The following is a 17,533-nucleotide window of genomic DNA, read 5'->3' as shown; positions in this document are numbered from 1 at the left end:
GAGAACTTTCTTGAGTTCAGGGTCCTTGAAAAGGGGAAAAGCTTATAGTACCCAAGGGTTGCCTACATTGCTAGGAATTCCTATGGACCTAGCCCAACAATGAGAATCACTGAGATACCATGCATTTTGTTGCTTTCTTCAAAATCATCGGTGTGCTTAAAATCTCGTGGGTCTTTATTGAGATACTTCTTAATATTGTCATCCAGATACCAAGATTCATTCTCGTTAAATACCAAGAACAAGAGAGCAAATTCATAATCAACATCACTTCTTCTTCCTTTTTCATTCAATACTCCTTCTCGGCATGTGATCAGAGGACCCATTAAACCACTGTATGTATCCTGGAATTTAAAAAGAAAAAGTTGGATCATGGGTGGGGTTGGGAGGAACAGGGGAGAATAATGCAAGGGATGACATTGATCAAGATACATTGTACTCACAAACTGACGTGGTGAATTCAATCAGCTTTCTACCACTACTCAAAGATAATTTTAAAAATAAAGCTAAAATACGTAAGTTATTAAATATTTAATTTATTTCATTCCATCTATCACCATTCTAGTACTAGAATTTAGAAACTCGTTTCTCTGTAGTCTCTGGTTCAGCCTATCAGTTCATCCTATTGACCACTGTTAGATTAGACTCATCACTCCCATAGCTAGGAGTCTTAGTGACTGTCCACAGCCTACCGAATACAGTACAAAACTTTGACAGGTCTTAAAGCCCATTCATATGAATCCCAATGAAGTTTCTGACTTAGGTTTCCCTACTACTTTTTTTTATTGGATCCTACATGATAGCTAAATAGGCCTTTGAATACCTCCCAAACACACTTTCTACTTTTCTTATTTTTTTATTGTTACCCTTGCCTTTGTTTTCCTCCTACTTCCCCACCTCCCCCATTTCTCCCCCTCCCCCAAAGTTGTAAAGTTTATTTCCAACATAGTGTCTAGTGAATCTCATTGTGTCCTTGTTTCAGCATTTTGTTATTCCCCTTCCCCTCCCCAAATTAGATAAATGTATATACAAGATGCAGGGCACCAAAATAAAATATACAGTGATACCAGGGGATATACCATAGGGGGAAGAACATACAAAAGAAACAAAAGAAAATCATATTAATAAATGGGCTAAAGGTTTAAAGAGAGACTTCTCTGAACAGGAAATAAGAATGGACAATAGACACATGAAGAAATGGTCAACTTCTCTAGCCATAAAAGAAATGCAAATCAAAACAACGTTGAGATTCTACCTTACCCCAGTTAGAATGGCTATAATCAAGAGATCTAATAACAACAGATGCTGGAGAGGATGTGGCCAAAAGGAACCTTATTGCACTGTTGGTGGGAGTGTAAACTTGTTCAACCACTCTGGAAAGCAGTAGAGAGCTCCCTTAGAACCCAGCAATCCCACTTTTGGGCATTTACCCAAATGATCACAGACAAGGCCATACTAAAGCTAGCAGCACAACTATGTTTATCATAGCATTATTCATCATGGCTAAGATATAAAACCAACCTAGATGCCCTCAGTAGATGAACGGATCAAGAGAATGTGGTATATATGTACAATGGAATTCAATGCTTCCATCAAAAAGAATGACACCACGTTTTTTTGTTAGGAAATGGAAAGATTTGGAAAAAAATCATACTAAGTGAGTAAGCCAGACCCAAAGAAATATAGGTCCCATGGTTTCTCTCATTTACAATAATTAGTATACATCTATGATAATCTTATCAAATAATGAGCAGAAAAACTCAAAAGCTATATACATATGACCATCTAAGATGATGCTAAGTGAAATGAACCCCAAGACATGGGTACAAGCGTTTTAATGTACTTTCTACTTTTCTATTTTCAGCCTTATCCAAAGCCTCCTATAAAACCTTAGACACTATACAATTCATCAAAGTCAGAGTTGTAAGCATGGACGTGTGCTACTTTCCTCACAGTCATGTGTTTCTTCCAGAGAAGAATATTTGCATCTATCATAGTTTTAAATGGCATAATTTGCATATCAGATGTACTTAAACATTTGTTGGAATGCATGAATGAGTAAATATATAAGTTTAAGTTTCCCATAATTATCATTTGTAAATTCATTTCTTCAAGTCACTTGTAAATCTGTCTCCTAAATTCTAGTACTGTCTAGGACAGTAATTCAAGTCAGTTAATACCTAAGACCAGAGTTAAAATGATCTCTCACTTGTGTGTGTGTGTGTGTGTGTGTGTGTGTGTGTGTGTGTGTGTGTGTGTGCCCCAGTACTGGAGCTTGAACTCAGGGCCTAGGGATTGTCCCTTAACTTTTTTGCTCAAGGCTAGCACTCTACTACTTGAAGCATAGCTCTACTTCTGGCTGTTTGGGTGCTTAACTGGAGACAAGAGTCTCACAGACTTTCCCGCTCAGATTGAACTGCAATCCTCAGATCTCAAGTCACTAGGATTGCAGGCCTGAGCCACTGGTACCAGGCTTAATCCCTCACTTTTTTAATAATGGGAAATGTTTACATTTCATATCAGCTATGACTTTAACTTGAACTTTGGTTTATGACAGGTAATTAACAATTACACTTGTTTTATATACATGTACCTAACTCTGTCAGGGTGGAATCTTTGCCTTTTATATCTTAGCCTATTTATCATTCAAATAGTTTTGTTATTTCAGTTGCTATGTTTTCTTTTCCTGATCCCTGGTGTCCCTGGTAATCCTTTAAAATTAATAGATTTTCCACATCCAAAACCATGAACAAATTATATTGTGAAACATTTTTCTCATCTATCCACAGTCTTCTTTTGCTTCAAATTATCTTGTAAGTTTCTAAATGTGTTAATTGAATGAGGTTTTGGTTTGAACGTCCTTAGTTCAAATCAATGGCTAGACAACTCTAAAAAAATTAAAGCATTGTATTGAAAATACTTTTTACTTTTTGGGTCATCCAGTCCCGGTTACACCATAGATGATGTTAATAAATTAGCCTGGCTAGATTTGGCCAGTAGGCTCTAGTTCGAGACCCTACCTCTAAATTCCACCCCCTTTTCATATGCTCCCTAGAGCTGCAATGATGTCAGCAGTCGACTCACAGACACATGACACTGAATACTGTAGTGCTCTCTCCTCCTTACCTTCACAAAGTTTACTGTGGAATAGTAGACCCATGGAATACAATTGGGATCAGAAGGCCCAGGACCTGATCTTTTGGGGACATTCCATCTGTAAGTTTTTATTTCTCCTGAAATCAAAGAAGTAATGAAAGAATTTGTTAGAGTGATTTACCTGAAGAAACACAAACAGGTCTTCATATACTTTGGTCAATGTATCCATTCATTAGAAATAGTCTAACTTCACATCTTGATTTCTACAGTTCCATAAGGAAATGGTAAATCTGTCACCCCAGACTCCAGTCTTCTCTCTGGTTTTCTTTTTCTAATGTGAACTATTATGTATTTAGGAAGTGACTATTTGTATCTGATTTTCTGCTATATGTTTTTATCTCTTTCTCAAGAGCTATCAATCCTCAGGAGTAAGTCATCAAGTGGCTCAGTGTAGGCCTGTTAGAGGAGCCATCAGGAAGTTTTGTAAACTAGCTCTGCTCAAGCCATACACAAGACCAAGTGAAATCAGAAATATCTTGACTCTCTGATTCAGATACCTATGTTTTAAAAGCCTGGGGATATAGGGTATGAGGAAGGTAAAAATCCAGAATCACAGAGAATCAAGAAACCTAGACTGAACTCTCAGCCCTAGTGTACTTTTTAACAAACATTTGACAAGGTACTTAAAACTTCACTGACATTTAGTTTCCTTGCTTGTATACTTGGTTAGCTATCTTGACTATCAGATTGTTGTGAGGGCTAAACAAGACAATAAATAAATACACACAATCGTGCTTTGCACTGAAGACAGTAAATAAACAAATGCTGACCCAGGGCGTTGCACAGAGAAGGCACTAATGTATCTAGATTAACAAGCAAAACAATCATATTGCCAAAGTCCTAAATAAGAACTACAATCAACCAAAATATCTTCTGAATGATCTATGTCAAGTTCCCACCCAGTCAGAATTAACAAACCTATGGCTAACCATGTGTGCCACAAAGCAAAAGAAATGGGCACACCTGATTTTGCTCCAGTTTTTATGAATGCATCAGTGGTAGTAATACAACTATAGATCTAGTTTGTTTCCACTATGTTTCATGAAAATCCATTTTACCTTGCTAACTGTGAACTGATATTTAGCTTCTTCAGCTTGAGTAGCTTCAGAAGTGGCACTATTAAAGTGGTAATAATTCATTGTTTGCCCAGCCACCAGCATAATGATACATATAAAGGTGCTCAGTAAATGTTTACAGGATTCTTTAGCAAGAAGGAATTTCACAGGGGCTGCTTCCTTTTCTTATGATGTTTGTTCTCTCCCTTTCTCATGCAAGTAGTTCTTTAATAACTTGCTTGAGTTTCCCAAGCTGTTAGTTCTTTCCTTCTCCCATCAATCTCTGGGTTTTTTCACAAACCTTTCAGTCTTATCAAGAAACATTTTAAGGAATATTTCATGAGTTTCAATAGAAAAAAAATTCTTCCTTGCACTTTCTAGTTTATTGTCCTGCCTACTCTTGTGACCTTTGCCTCTGGGAGGAGGACTGTCTTCCCACCCTTCCTAGGAAGGTGCAGTAGCTTGCTAGGGTCACTCTAGCCATACCATAACCTTACCAAAGCCTTCACCGATGCCTGGCAGGAAGCTTTTCTCCTCTCATGGTGTTGTCTTTTAAAAAAATAATTTATTGTTCTCATTGAGGTGATGTACAGAGGGATTACCATTACACGAGTCAGGTAATGAGTACATTTTCTTTTGTACAGTGTCACCTGTTCCCTCACTCTCTCCCATTCCTTCCCTCTCCCATTCTGTGCCCTCCCCCAACCCTTCCAAAGATATATACTTGAATAAACCAGACATAAGGAAAAGAAGACAGAATCATCACAAACTAAGAAGTAAAAAAAGTCTTTTGTTTCCATATCTTGGAGTTGTTTTTTTTTTTTTGTTGGTTGTAGGTCTTGAACTCTGGGCCTGGGTGGGGACTGTCAGTCAGCTCTATCAGCTCAAGGAGAGCACTCTACTGGTGGAGCCACAGCACCACTTCCAGTTTCCTAGTGGTTTATTGGAGATAAGAGTCTCACAGACTTTCCTGCCTGGGCTGGCTTCAAACCCTGATCCTCAAATCTCAGCCTCCTGAGTAGCTAGGATTACAGGCGTGAGCCACCAGCACCTGGCATCTTGGAGATTTTTTGACCATTGAAAATTAGTGACTTAACTGGGAAAGAGCACGGGAAGGTGACATTGTCCAAAAAGAAATGTACTCTTTACCTGACTTATGTAACTGTAATCTCTTTGTACATCATCTTTATAATAACAATATAAATTTAATTTAAAATGACTTTATAATTGCTTAATAGTGAAAAATGTAAATTTCCCATTAAGACCAGGAAAGGGGTCTCTTATGCTTTCCAACTTCTCCAGGAAGTCCTCCCAAATGCAAGAGACAGGGAAAGGAAAGAAAAGAGGTATATGATTGAAAAGAATGAAAGCAAACTGTCTTTGTTTGCACATGACATAATCATCTGTGTATAAAATGTAAGGAACTGGCTACAAATCCTTTCTAGTATTAATAAGCAATCACAGTAAGATAACAGGATGCAAAGTTAATATGCAAAAGCCAATACTTGGTTATATATCAGAAAAAAATTGAAATTAAAAGCAGACTGCTACTTGTATTAGAACCCCTCCCCCCAAATAAAATATGTAGATACACATTTAATAAAAGGAGCAAGATATATGAATAAAACTAAAAAATGTGATGAAAAATAAACAAAGAACTATAAATGGATATTCTGTGTTTATGGAGACAAAAATTCAATGATGTCAGATACTTTCCTTCTCAAGTTGATCCATAAGTCAAAGACAATCAATACAAATCTCAACAAATTGTTTGTAGATACAATACACTGATTTTAACCTTTTTTGTCAGTTGTGAGGCTTGAACTCAGAGCCTAGGCACTGTTCCTGAACTTCTTCGCTCAAGGCTGGTGCTTTATCACTTTAACCCACAGTTCCATTTTTAGTTTTCTGGTGGTTAATTGGATATAAGAGTCTCACAGATTTTCCTTCTTGGGCTAGCTTTGAACTGTGATCCTTAGATCTCATCCTCCTGAGTAGCTAGGATTATAGGCATGAACCATTGACACCTGGCTCTGATTCAAGTTTTATATGGAAAGGTAAAAGACCCAGAATAGCCTATTCAATATTAAAAGTGAAGAACAAAGTAGAACTGGCACTATCAAGGTGGGAGGTGTGGAGAAGTTGATTAGGAGGAAGTAGAAGGAATGTTTGGGTGCTCTATTGTACAGTAAGGTGACAGTAGTTTCCAATGATGAATTGTATGTTTCAGAATAGTTAAAGAGAAGATTTTGAATATTCTCAACACAAAGAAATGATAAGTACTCAAGGTGACTGTTGTGGTAATTATGCTTCTTTGATCATTAATATGCATGTTTGCAGGTATTGAAACACATCATATTCTAAAAGTATATGTAATTATGACAATCAAAAATAAAAAAAAGAAGATATATAGAAAACAAATTGTAGTACTGACAGAAGAATAGACAAATATATCAATGAAACAGAATAGAGGGCCCCAAAACAGAAATACTTATATATAATTGTTAAATCTTTGTTGAATTAACAAACACCAATCAAGAAAGAAAAGATAGCTGGGTGCTGGTGGGTCACACCTGTAATCCTAGTTACTCAGGAGGCTGAGATCTAAGGATCATTGTTCTAAGCCAGCCTGAGCAGGAAAGTTAATGAGGCTCTTTTTTTGATACTGGTTCTGGGGCTTGAAGTAAAGGCCCAGGCACTGTTCCTGAGATTTTGTGTTCAAGGCTAGTACCCTACCACTTGAGCCACAGCTCCACTTCTGGGGAAAAAAATGATTGGATACAAAAAGTAAGGAAGATATGAAAAAATGTTTCATATATCATTTAGGGAATTTCAAGTTAAAATAATGATTTGTTATTATACCTGTTAGAATGTCCAAAATCTATAACATCAGATAGTAATGGAGCAACAGGAGCTCTCATTGTACATTGGAATACAAAAATGATACAGTCTTTTCGAATGACAGTTTGACAGTTTCTTTAAAAAAATAACAAAACTACATACATTCTTAATAATAGTTTTAGTAGTTGTATTTGTTAGTATTTACCCCAAAGAGATGAAATTTTATTTTCATACTAAAATCTGCCTGCAGATGTTTACACTAGCTATGTTTGTAATTGCCAATTTTGGAAGCAACAAAGATGTCCTTTTTGTAGGTGAGTATATGAAGTGTGACACAACCATACAATGGCATATTATTTGGTACTAAGGAGTGAACTATCCAATCATGAAAAATATGGAGGAAACTCAAATGTATATCATTGAATGAAAGGAGCTCTTCTGAAAAGTCTAATTCTAAGTACATGACATCCTTGAAAAGGCCAAACCAAGGAGTCAGTATATAGATCTGTGGTCACTCAGGACGAAGGGAGAAGGTAGGGGTAATAGACAGGGTATAAATTTTAGAACAGTGGAATTATTCTGTGTAGTGCAATGGTGTATAACAAATGTTTCACTCTAGTTAGGGAAAATACTGTTAGTGGTGGGATGCCATGCATGGGTGAGAAAGAAGGTATATGGGAACTCTCTGTACCTCTGCTCAGCTTACCTGTGAACCTTAAGTACACTGAAAAATAAAGCTTGTTGATTGTTGATTTTAAAAAAAGCATAACAAGTTCTAATTCATTAAAAAAACTTTACCTAATTAATTCTTTCCTTAATTCTTCTAGTCAACTAATTAGCCATCACAGATTTTCCTTCTCTGATACTTTTATAAACAGTCCTATAGATTTTTAAAAAATTCTTCATCCCTTAGAATTTTATCATGTGTAATCTGCATTATTCTGAAATGATTCAGTCTTATCTTTTATCTCTTCCAACCCAACTTATTTTAATCATCTTAAGGCAAATGTGTGGATAAGAACATAACAATTGCATATTTCATCAATTATAAGATGCAAAATTTTCCTATCATTATTTAACATCTAATGCACCATGAAATCTATAACACATTGTTTTAACTGACAGCATGTTTTTTCTTTTTTTTAGTAACAAATATCATAATGATACATATTAAAATCAATGGTGCTGGAATCAATAAAATGTTAGTATCTTCCTTGCCAAATTGGTGTAAGGATAAATAAGAGTTTTATGTCTTCTTTGCTTTGTTTTAAATGCAAAGAATAGAACCTACCACAAGGTTACCATTCAGTATATGTTGGCCATTGTTATTTCTTCTAACTCTATGAAGTCCCTAATGGAACCCTAGAAATTTCTTAAAGACTTAGTTATTGGAGGAATGATTTTCTCATACCAGGGTGACTGGGGAATGATGAAATAATCTTAGGGTTCTCTAAGACTGATCAAAGATCAAAAAAAGAAAAGAAAGTAGGTCCCCATTAGAATGGAGCAGACAAGATGCATAGCTGATGCATAGCTAGTAAAAATCTCCCATTCTGTGGGCTTTTTATTTATCTTGCTTGCTATGTCCTTTGCCATGCAGAAACTCTTCAGTTTGATGCAATCCCATTTATCCAGTCTTTCTTTGATTTGTTGTGATTCTGGATCTTTACTTAGGAAGTTTCAACTTGTGCTTAGGGGCCCCAGTGTTTATCTTAGCCCTTCCTGTAATATTTCCATGGTATCTGGCCTTATATTAAGGTCTTTGATCTATTTAGAATTGATTCTAGTGCATTGTGATATACATAGATCTAGCTTCAGTTTTCTGCATGTGTATAGCCAATTCTGCCAGCACCACTGGTTGAAGAGGCTGCCTTTCTCCCATCCTGTGATTTTTGCCTCCCTTGTCAAATATTAGGTGGCTATAGGTCTGTGGGATTATTTGTGGATCTTCTATTCTGTCCCATTGGTCCTTGGGTATATTCTTGTGCCAGTATCAAGCTGTTGAGATTTCTTAGAAGAAGTAAAAATGGCCAATAGACACATGAAGAAATGTTCAACATCTTTGTCCATAAAAAAAATGCAAATCAAGACAACATTGAGATTCCACCTATAATCAAGAAAACTAGTAACAGATGCTGGCGGAAATGTGGCCAAAAGGGAGTGCTAGTACACTGTGGGTGGGAATGTAAACTTGTTTAATCACTCTGGAAAGCAGTATAGAGGTTCCTCAAAAGACTAAACATAAAGCTTCCCTATGACCCAGAAATTCCACTCCTGGGTATTTACCCAAAAGGTCACAAACAAGGCCATATTAAAGCTACCAGCACAACCATGTTCATTGCAGTATTGTTTTCCATAGTCAAGATATGGAATCAGATGCCCCTCTATGGATGAATGGATCAAGAAAATGTGGTATATACACACAGTGGAAATCTACTCACTATCAGAAAGAATATTATACCAGTCATAAGAAAATGGAAATAATTAGAAAAAATTACATTAAGTAAAGTAAGCTAGACCCAAAGAAACATAGGTTGCATGGTTTCCCTTATTTGTTGTAACTAAAAAGTGTCTGAAAATCTACAAGTAAACACATTGGATGGTAAAAGACAAAAATAATACACTTGGACATGATAAATCATACAATACTCTAGACATTCACACAGTGAGACCAAAAGAGGATATTCTTGGGAAAGGATCACAAAGGTCAATAGCTATGGGCATATGATCCTATAAAATAATGCTTACCAAAATGAACTCTAAGAAATGAAAACAAGAAGTCTTATGTTACTTTGCTTCTTGGCTTTTTTCCCCCTCCTTTGTCACTGTTTTTTGTTTCTGTACTTTTGTCTTTTATATAAGTTTATCTGTTGGAAGAGGGTAAGAAGGAGGACTGAAATGGTGGGATAAAGGGTAAACAAATACAGCAGTGATACTCACTAGACATTATGCTGAAAATAACCATACAACTTGTGGGGGAGGGAGATAAGGAAGAAAAAATTGGAAGAAAACTAGGAAAAAGGTGACCCTGTTCAAAAAGTACTCATTACCTGGCTTACATAATTGTAATACCTCTGTACACCACCTTTACAATAACAATAGAAAGAAGGAAAGAAGGAAGGAAGGAAAGAAAGAAAGAAAGAAAGAAAGAAAGAAGAGAGAGTGAGGGAGGGATGGAGGGAGGGAGGGAAGGAGGGAAGGAGGCAGGGAAGGAAGGAAGGAAGGAAGGAAGAAAGAAAGAAAGAAGAAAGGAAGAAAGGAAGAAAGAAAGAAAGAAAGAAAGGAAAGAAAGAAAGAAAGAGAAAAGGCTGACCTCTGGAATAACTGACCTGGCTTTGTAATAGGCACTTGGAGTTGCTTCCCGCTGTCTGTGTCCTCCACACCCTGGGCAGAGATGGAGTAAGGCCGGCTTGCTTTGTTCTTAAATATGATCAGGATGGAGTCACCCACCTCAGCATGAATCATTGGTCCTAAAGGCAGATCACGGGCCTGTGTGCATTACTGTTGTTCTTTCCAATATCAGTGTAGTTTAAACATAAATAGCATTTAGCAGAATAAAATAAAGTTTAGTTTAGCATTGGTGCGCATCCTTTGGAGGACAATATTGTATTGTATTCTGTAAATATCATACAGTGTTTAGTAATAAGATCAAGCTGAGTTGCTTTTCTGCTTCCTTTGCTTATTGGGAGGACTTGGGTGAGCCATGTAATCTGACACATCTATACTTTTCTCACAGAATTGTGGCAAGGATTAAAAAAAAGTAATCTTTGTAAAGTGCTATTTCAGGGCATTCTGAAATATACTATTTGATATATGGTTAACTTTTTGCTACTATTGGACAATAAGAAAAGTCATATGAACATGATGTTCACCTTGTGCTGTAATTTCCTGTGTATAAACCTTTAGTAAGTATGAAATTGCTTAGTATCTGGTAAATGGATATAATGATGTAATAATGATCCCAGGAAATAATTTTATTAAAAGGTTTTGAAATGTAAAATTGAACTAAAAATGCTTACATATTGAGTTATGAAGAGCACATTGATTTCGCTACTGCATATTGAATGCTTTATGTTAGATATGTAGAAACATTGAAGAAACATACTCTAGACCCTTATTTGTGCCTGAATGAGGCATAGCTTCATGGTGAATGGGCTCCCATTTTAAAAGTACTTTAGACCTGATCCCTATGGCTTTTTGCTTGGCATGTCATGTATTCTACATTCATAGAGACACTCACAGTTGGTGATGTGGCAACATTTATCCATTCTTCACTAATCCAAAGCACCATTTTTGTTATACTTTTCTGAGAAACACCACTAAAGATACCAATAAATATAAAATTTGTTGAAATGTTTTCATATTCAGAAGAAAAGTTTTATCCTAAACCAGGCAGTTTCTGAAAAGCATTTTTTAATGATAAGACTTAAAAAGCACTGGAGGCACTGTTCAGCAGTAGAGTACCTGTCTAGTAAGCATGATGCACTGAGTTCAAGTCCTAGGACCATCTCCACCCCAAATTTTAACCAGTTAATGTGGACGTGTGGGTGTGTGAATTTGCATCTAATAAAGTATTTATTCACATTGCTTCTTAAACTACATACACCTTATTATACTGATAAGTAAGAATGAATACTTTCTGTATTACAGTGTAACTGGACACAAGAAATGGTGCTGAGTAGCCGTGTGCCTTATATGGGCTCTCAAGCTATTTTAGAAGCCCAGGTGTCTCCTTGTGCTACAGACAATAAGTGTACAGGCCTCACACTCCCCTGGCTGAAGGCTGCTCAGATGCCACTGATGAAGTCACTTGCTTCTCTCATTTCGCTGAGTAGGACAAATGAGGGAGATTTGGGAGTGTGCCCAGCCCCTTGGCAAGACCAACACCTTTCCTCCAGAGTTCTATAGACACCATGGCTCAAATGCATGACTCATTTGGTGAGACAAACAAGCTTGCAGGTCAAATGTTAATAGACCCTGGAGGTCTGGAGGAAGGTGGGTGGAGCATTTCATAATTTTTCAAGCTAAGAGTCAGCTTGATACTTAATATTGATATGGATAATGTAAAGCTATACTGATTATATAAGTTACCTCATGCATTCAGAAGCAGAAAAAGCAGTATTAGACAGACCAAGTCAATGCTGAGTTTTGGGGGTCAGCTCCTCTGGAACTGAGACCAGACTTTTAGTTTTGGCACTCATTCCACATCCGAGTTTTCTGTTTTACCCTACTTCTTTTATATCATGTGGAAAGTACAGCACTGTGCATGAAGAGTCCAGAACCTTAGAGAAGTCATGCAAATATTTTACCAGATTCTCTGAGACAATCAATTGTTTCAAATGAAAATATTCACTTGTCTCATTTCATTGATTAGAACCAAACCAGGGTTGTGTGGCAGTACACCTAGCCCCCTCAACAGAATCAACACTTGTCCTTCAGAGCTCTGTTGACTCACAGCTCAAGGAGTGTCAGGCTCCTGGGGATGTAGCTTCCTGACTATGTGTCCTCTGTTATATTTCTACAAGTATTCTTTGTGTGATCCAAGTTCATATTACACTCCCTAATGATGGCAGAGCAAGAATATACTACACACAGATGAATAAAGTCATGCTACTTTGTCCCTCCTGTCTCACAGAAGTGTGTGTGTGTGTGTGTGTGTGTGTGTGTGTGTGTGTGTGTGTGTGTATACCCATGCTTGGGGCTAATGCTACACACTGAAATCTGCCATACCCAGGAGTTCTAAGTGTTCCTCTGGAGGTGGCCGGGCTTTGATCTCCACAAATTCTCCATTGGTGTACTCCCTGTAAACCACCTTCTTGTACTGAGAACCAATCCAGTTTTCAGTGTGGTTCATAAATATATCTCCATGTCTGCAAACAGAAGCAGCAGAAATTTAGGTTGTCAGAAGGGAGACAAACTTCAAGTATTTCTGAGGAATTTGGGGAGAATTCAGAGTAAAGATCCCGAAACCTGGCTATAATCAGGGTCTCCCTACAGAGCTGGCCATTTGCACCTTTCTTGGGGAGTAGGGGCAGGAATTGTTTCTGTTAAGGGAAACCCATGGTCCACTCTTATAATTGCCCTCAAGAATAATTATGCTGACTGCTGGTGGCTCATGCCTATAATCCTAGCTACTCAGGAGACTGAGATCTGAGGATCATGGTTGAAAGTCAGCCTGGGCAGGAAAGTCCATGAGATTCTCATCTCCAATAGACTATTCAGAAAAAAGCCAGAAGTGGTGCTGTGTGGCTCAAGTGGTAGAGTGCTAGCCTTGAGCATAAAGAGGCTCAGGGACAGCTCCCAAGCATGTAGGTTAGCTTAAAGACATTTTATTTAACGTATTATGATGACAATTCATTAATATTAAACTCACAGCCAACAGCAGTATAATTCATTCTGTGTGAACATATTTTCTCTGTAGGGCACATCCCAATCCTGTGATGCTTGCAAATGCAAATATGAGACAGGGCGTCAGTACTACTTCTGGAATGGGAAGTGGCATTTGAAACAGTGAACAAAATAAAGCACACACATGTAAAACTATGACACTAAATAGACTTTAAAAAGGATGCTTATTTTTGTGACTGTAACTCTTCTTAGTTGGCTTTTTTGCTCCATGCTGTGTTCTACCACTTGAGCCACAACTCCATTACTGGCTTTTTGCTGGTTAATTAGAGATAAGAATTCCAAGGACATTTTCCCCCAGCCAGGCTTCATCAAACCTCAATCCTCAGATCTAAGCCTCTTGAGTAGCTAAGATGATAGGTGTGAGCCACAGATGCCCAGCTAAATGGACCCTTGGTTTACATTTGACAAGAAGACAGAGAGACATTTTATTTCACCTTATCAGTCCACTTTAGGTTTTCTTATCATTTTAAAGATCTTCAAATGACCGCAAAAGAGCCAAAAGTTACAATAAATTACAGGTTACAATAACTTGCAGGTTACAAATAAGTTTTGGAAAAAGAAAAATCTATCCATTTTATCTCCAAATTATGGCATATCTCTCTTCTTTCTGCTTCTTCTTGTCTCTCCTCCTCCACACTCCTTCATCAGAGCTTTGCATAATGCCTAGAACATACACCTCTGATCTAGACTGTATACTTTAGAAAGGAAGAGACTTTTCTTCTACTTTTGTTTTCCAAGGAGCTCTGTTAATACTTGTGGTTTTAACCAACATAGACCTTGGAGTCAGGTGTTTCCCAGCATTATTTCTCTATGGATATGCAGGTGTCTTTATGGTATCCTGGCTTGTGATGTTTTGGGTAGATGTCCAGCAATGGGTTAGGAGTATATTAAAAGCTAATTACTCTCTTTGACATAATCTCATCTGCATGGAAATTCTGAAAGTTAGTTGCATTGGTCAAGCACATTGTAAGGATCAAACTACATATGATTTGTAAAACTCTGAGCAAATGCCCCATAAGAGTTGTACAACAGATGATGATTATTATGGAGAAACCCATAGTAATATGGTTCAACTATACACATGCCACTCCACAAACTCAGCAATATGAAATATAACTCTGCCTATAGCAACTTATTTTTTTTTCAAATTTGCCCTCACATAGTTGAGTACCCATGGCTGGTGCCTGTAATCCTAGCTACTCAAGAGGCTAAGATCTAAGGGTTATGGTTCAAAGCCAGCCTGGGCAGAAAAGTCTGTGAGACTCTTATTCCCAATTAACCAGCAAAAAGCCAAATGCGGAGCTGTGGCTCAAAAAGCTAAGGGAGAGAGCCCTAAGCCTGAGGTTAAGCTTTGGTGCTGGCGCGCGCGCGCGCGTGTGCACACACACACACACACACACTCACTCATAAATTGTCTCCTAGAGTTGTGCAGATGAATCTATTTGCTCCCTGTTTAGGGTCCTAAAGCCTTCCCAGATGCTCTTAACAACCTAAAGTTATGATAGAGGCCTGTGCTGATAAGGACAATGTCTCATAAGCATCAAACCAATGTCATTGACATCGAATCGAGAGTGGTTCAAATCCCTAACATGTGCTCCCATGGAATTGGGGCAAAGGGCAGATGCACTCCACTGGGTGTGGAGAGATATTTGTCCCTGGATTCCTATCTACAGAGAGATTGCAGATGCACTACTGGAAATGAAACCATTTCAGTGCTAAACTGAAATTTTTTTCTACAGAATTTGGTGAACTTTGAACTTGGAAACATGTCCTTATCCCTCTTGTATTTATTAATGTTGCAGGAGGGGCATGGTTATGGAACTTGCTCCTTATCTCCACCAGCATTCTCTATTTTCTAGTGTCATTTGGGACAGAGTCCCAGAGCCTGGAACTAGACCTGCCTGATCATTCAGAAGTAAGGGGCTTCAAACAGAAGTAAGAATGAGTCAAAAGAAAATACTGAAAGTGGTATCTTTTACACACTTGCATATACATGAAAAAACTTTGTACAATTATTTAGTTGTACAATAATTTATTTGGCTGATTAATAATGTAATCATTTTATAGAAAGCCAAATTAGTATTCACTTCCTTTTCTACTGCTTTAATATCAATTTTTGCTTATCCTGGCAGCATCGGGTTTCCAGAAGAAAGGTGTCTAGATTAACAAACTGATTTAAATCCTTCTGTTCTAAAGGCAGTCTTCAAAATAGTTAATTTTGGTGTTTCTTTTTCTTTTCATTTCTTTTCTTTCTCTCCCTTTTATCCATTGGGTGGCACTGTTAGGCTCTCTCTTTCCCAGGAAGAGAAAAACCTCACAACAAAGGCCAGTAAGAAAAGGAAAAAAAAAAAGTGTTTCCAGCCTTAGAGGATTTCATGAGGAAGAGGAAGAAAGTACAGGCTGGACCCAGCCCTGGCTCAAAACGTATGAGATCCCACTTCTACAGAAATGCATGATGGTGTGTTCCTGTTATCCCAGCCACAGGGAGATAAATAGGAATATTGAAGTACAAGTCAGCCTGAGCTGACTCTATCTTAAAAATATACACAGCAAAAGTGCTAGACGCATGGCTCAAGTACAGAGGCCTCCCTTGCAAGTTGTAAGCCCTCCCCAAAGTTAAAAAAGCAGACAAAAGGGTGACACTGTTCAAAAGAAATGTACTCAACACCTGACATATGTAACTGTAACCCCTCTGTACATCACCTCTGCAATAAAAAGAAAACAGGAACTGGAGAACTACAATGTGATGTGCTGCTGAGACAATAAAACATGGATTTGCCTCCTCAAAAGGTTTCTGTTCAATTCCAAGTCTACCAAAGGCTAGTTAGAGGACTTTACTCTGGCTCCCAGGTTTCCTCATCTAAGCATCAGGACAGTGGTGAGTCATGGAGTGGAGGGTTCTAACTCTGGAGGAGGAGGCCTGCACTCTGCTTCTGACCTTGTCCCTAAGTCCGGAAGGACTGGCTCCCTGGACTCCAGGAGAGGGCAGTGGAGGCCCAACACTCACAGCCTACATGGGGCTCCAGCATTGCTCATTCCTTGGCATGTAGCCCGGGCTTCTGAACCTTTCAAAGGAAGGTGGGTGGATCTTGCAGACTTTCTGGGTACAGACATTGAGGGACAGCTTAGTTCGCACCCCAGGTCAGGGATCTCTTCTGAGACCATGGCCCCTGCCTCACTCCCCTCATACACCTGTATCTGGACCGTCTCTCCCAGAGACCTCCACTCCTCCTCTCCCTCCCAGCTTCCCTGGCACCGAGGACTCGCTTCTTCCCCTGGGCCTTTCCCTTCATCCTCACTTGAAGACATCTGTCCATCTGCCCCACGGCAGAGTCCATCTGTCCATCTGCTCTACGGCAGATCAGTCATCACCGAGGAAGCGCAGAAGTGGCCTCGGGTGGCCACCTGTCCCTGTCCAGTGGAGGACCGGGGGGGGGGGGCAGCCCTGAGCTTCTGCACGCGTGAGGAAAAGCCTCCACCTGTCAGAGCTGTGCAGAGAAAACCCCGCACATTTGTTTTCATGTTTCCAGAAGTGAGCATGCGCATTCCCACCGAAGAGCTTGGCGGCTTCGCCGTTGGTACCTTTCCCCTCCTGCGTCCAAGTGCTGCTTTTCGAACTCCCAGTTTTTGTTAGGGGCATAATCCCATTCTACCTCTTCAGCGGCGATGAAAAAGGTTCTTAGCATCCCGTAGGGCGGCTCGGGAGGGTCCCTGTGGCCACAGCTGCTGACCTCGTAGATCTGACTCATGCCTCGGGCGAAGTGGTGCAAGGTGGAGCAGAACACCTTGAAAACCCCTGGAAGAGAACGGACAGCCCAAGGTGAGCAGACACCTTCAAAACCCCTGGAAGAGAACGGACAGCCCAAAGTGGAGCAGACACCTTCAAAACCCCTGGAAGAGAACGGACAGCCCAAGGTGAGCAGACACCTTCAAAACCCCTGGAAGAGAACGGACAGCCCAAGGTGAGCAGACACCTTCAAACCCCTGGAAGAGAACAGACAGCCCAAGGTGGAGCAGACACCTTCAAAACCCCCTGGAAGAGAACAGACAGCCCAAGGTGGAGCAGACACCTTGGA

General features: G+C 39.0%; 1 protein-coding gene across 1 annotated transcript in view; it reads right to left on the bottom strand.

Annotated features, from left to right (window-relative positions):
• The window catches only part of Hephl1 (hephaestin like 1), an 83,900-nt gene that overhangs the window by 7,775 nt on the left and 58,592 nt on the right, over positions 1–17,533 (bottom strand). Inside the window, exons 12-16 of the mRNA XM_042685242.1 lie at positions 17,040–17,253; positions 12,780–12,919; positions 10,379–10,519; positions 3,124–3,230; positions 119–341 (exon numbers count right to left, since the gene is read on the bottom strand). Of these exons, the coding sequence (XP_042541176.1) occupies positions 119–341; positions 3,124–3,230; positions 10,379–10,519; positions 12,780–12,919; positions 17,040–17,253 (825 nt within the window). The remainder of the gene's footprint in view (positions 1–118; positions 342–3,123; positions 3,231–10,378; positions 10,520–12,779; positions 12,920–17,039; positions 17,254–17,533) is intronic.

Source organism: Dipodomys spectabilis, unplaced genomic scaffold (genome assembly GCF_019054845.1).
Source record: "Dipodomys spectabilis isolate Male_0828 unplaced genomic scaffold, ASM1905484v1 ptg000094l, whole genome shotgun sequence".
Taxonomy (NCBI): Eukaryota; Metazoa; Chordata; class Mammalia; order Rodentia; family Heteromyidae; genus Dipodomys; species Dipodomys spectabilis.
The sequence above is the reverse complement of the archived record's forward strand: the minus strand, read 5'-3'. Positions and strand labels throughout refer to the sequence as shown.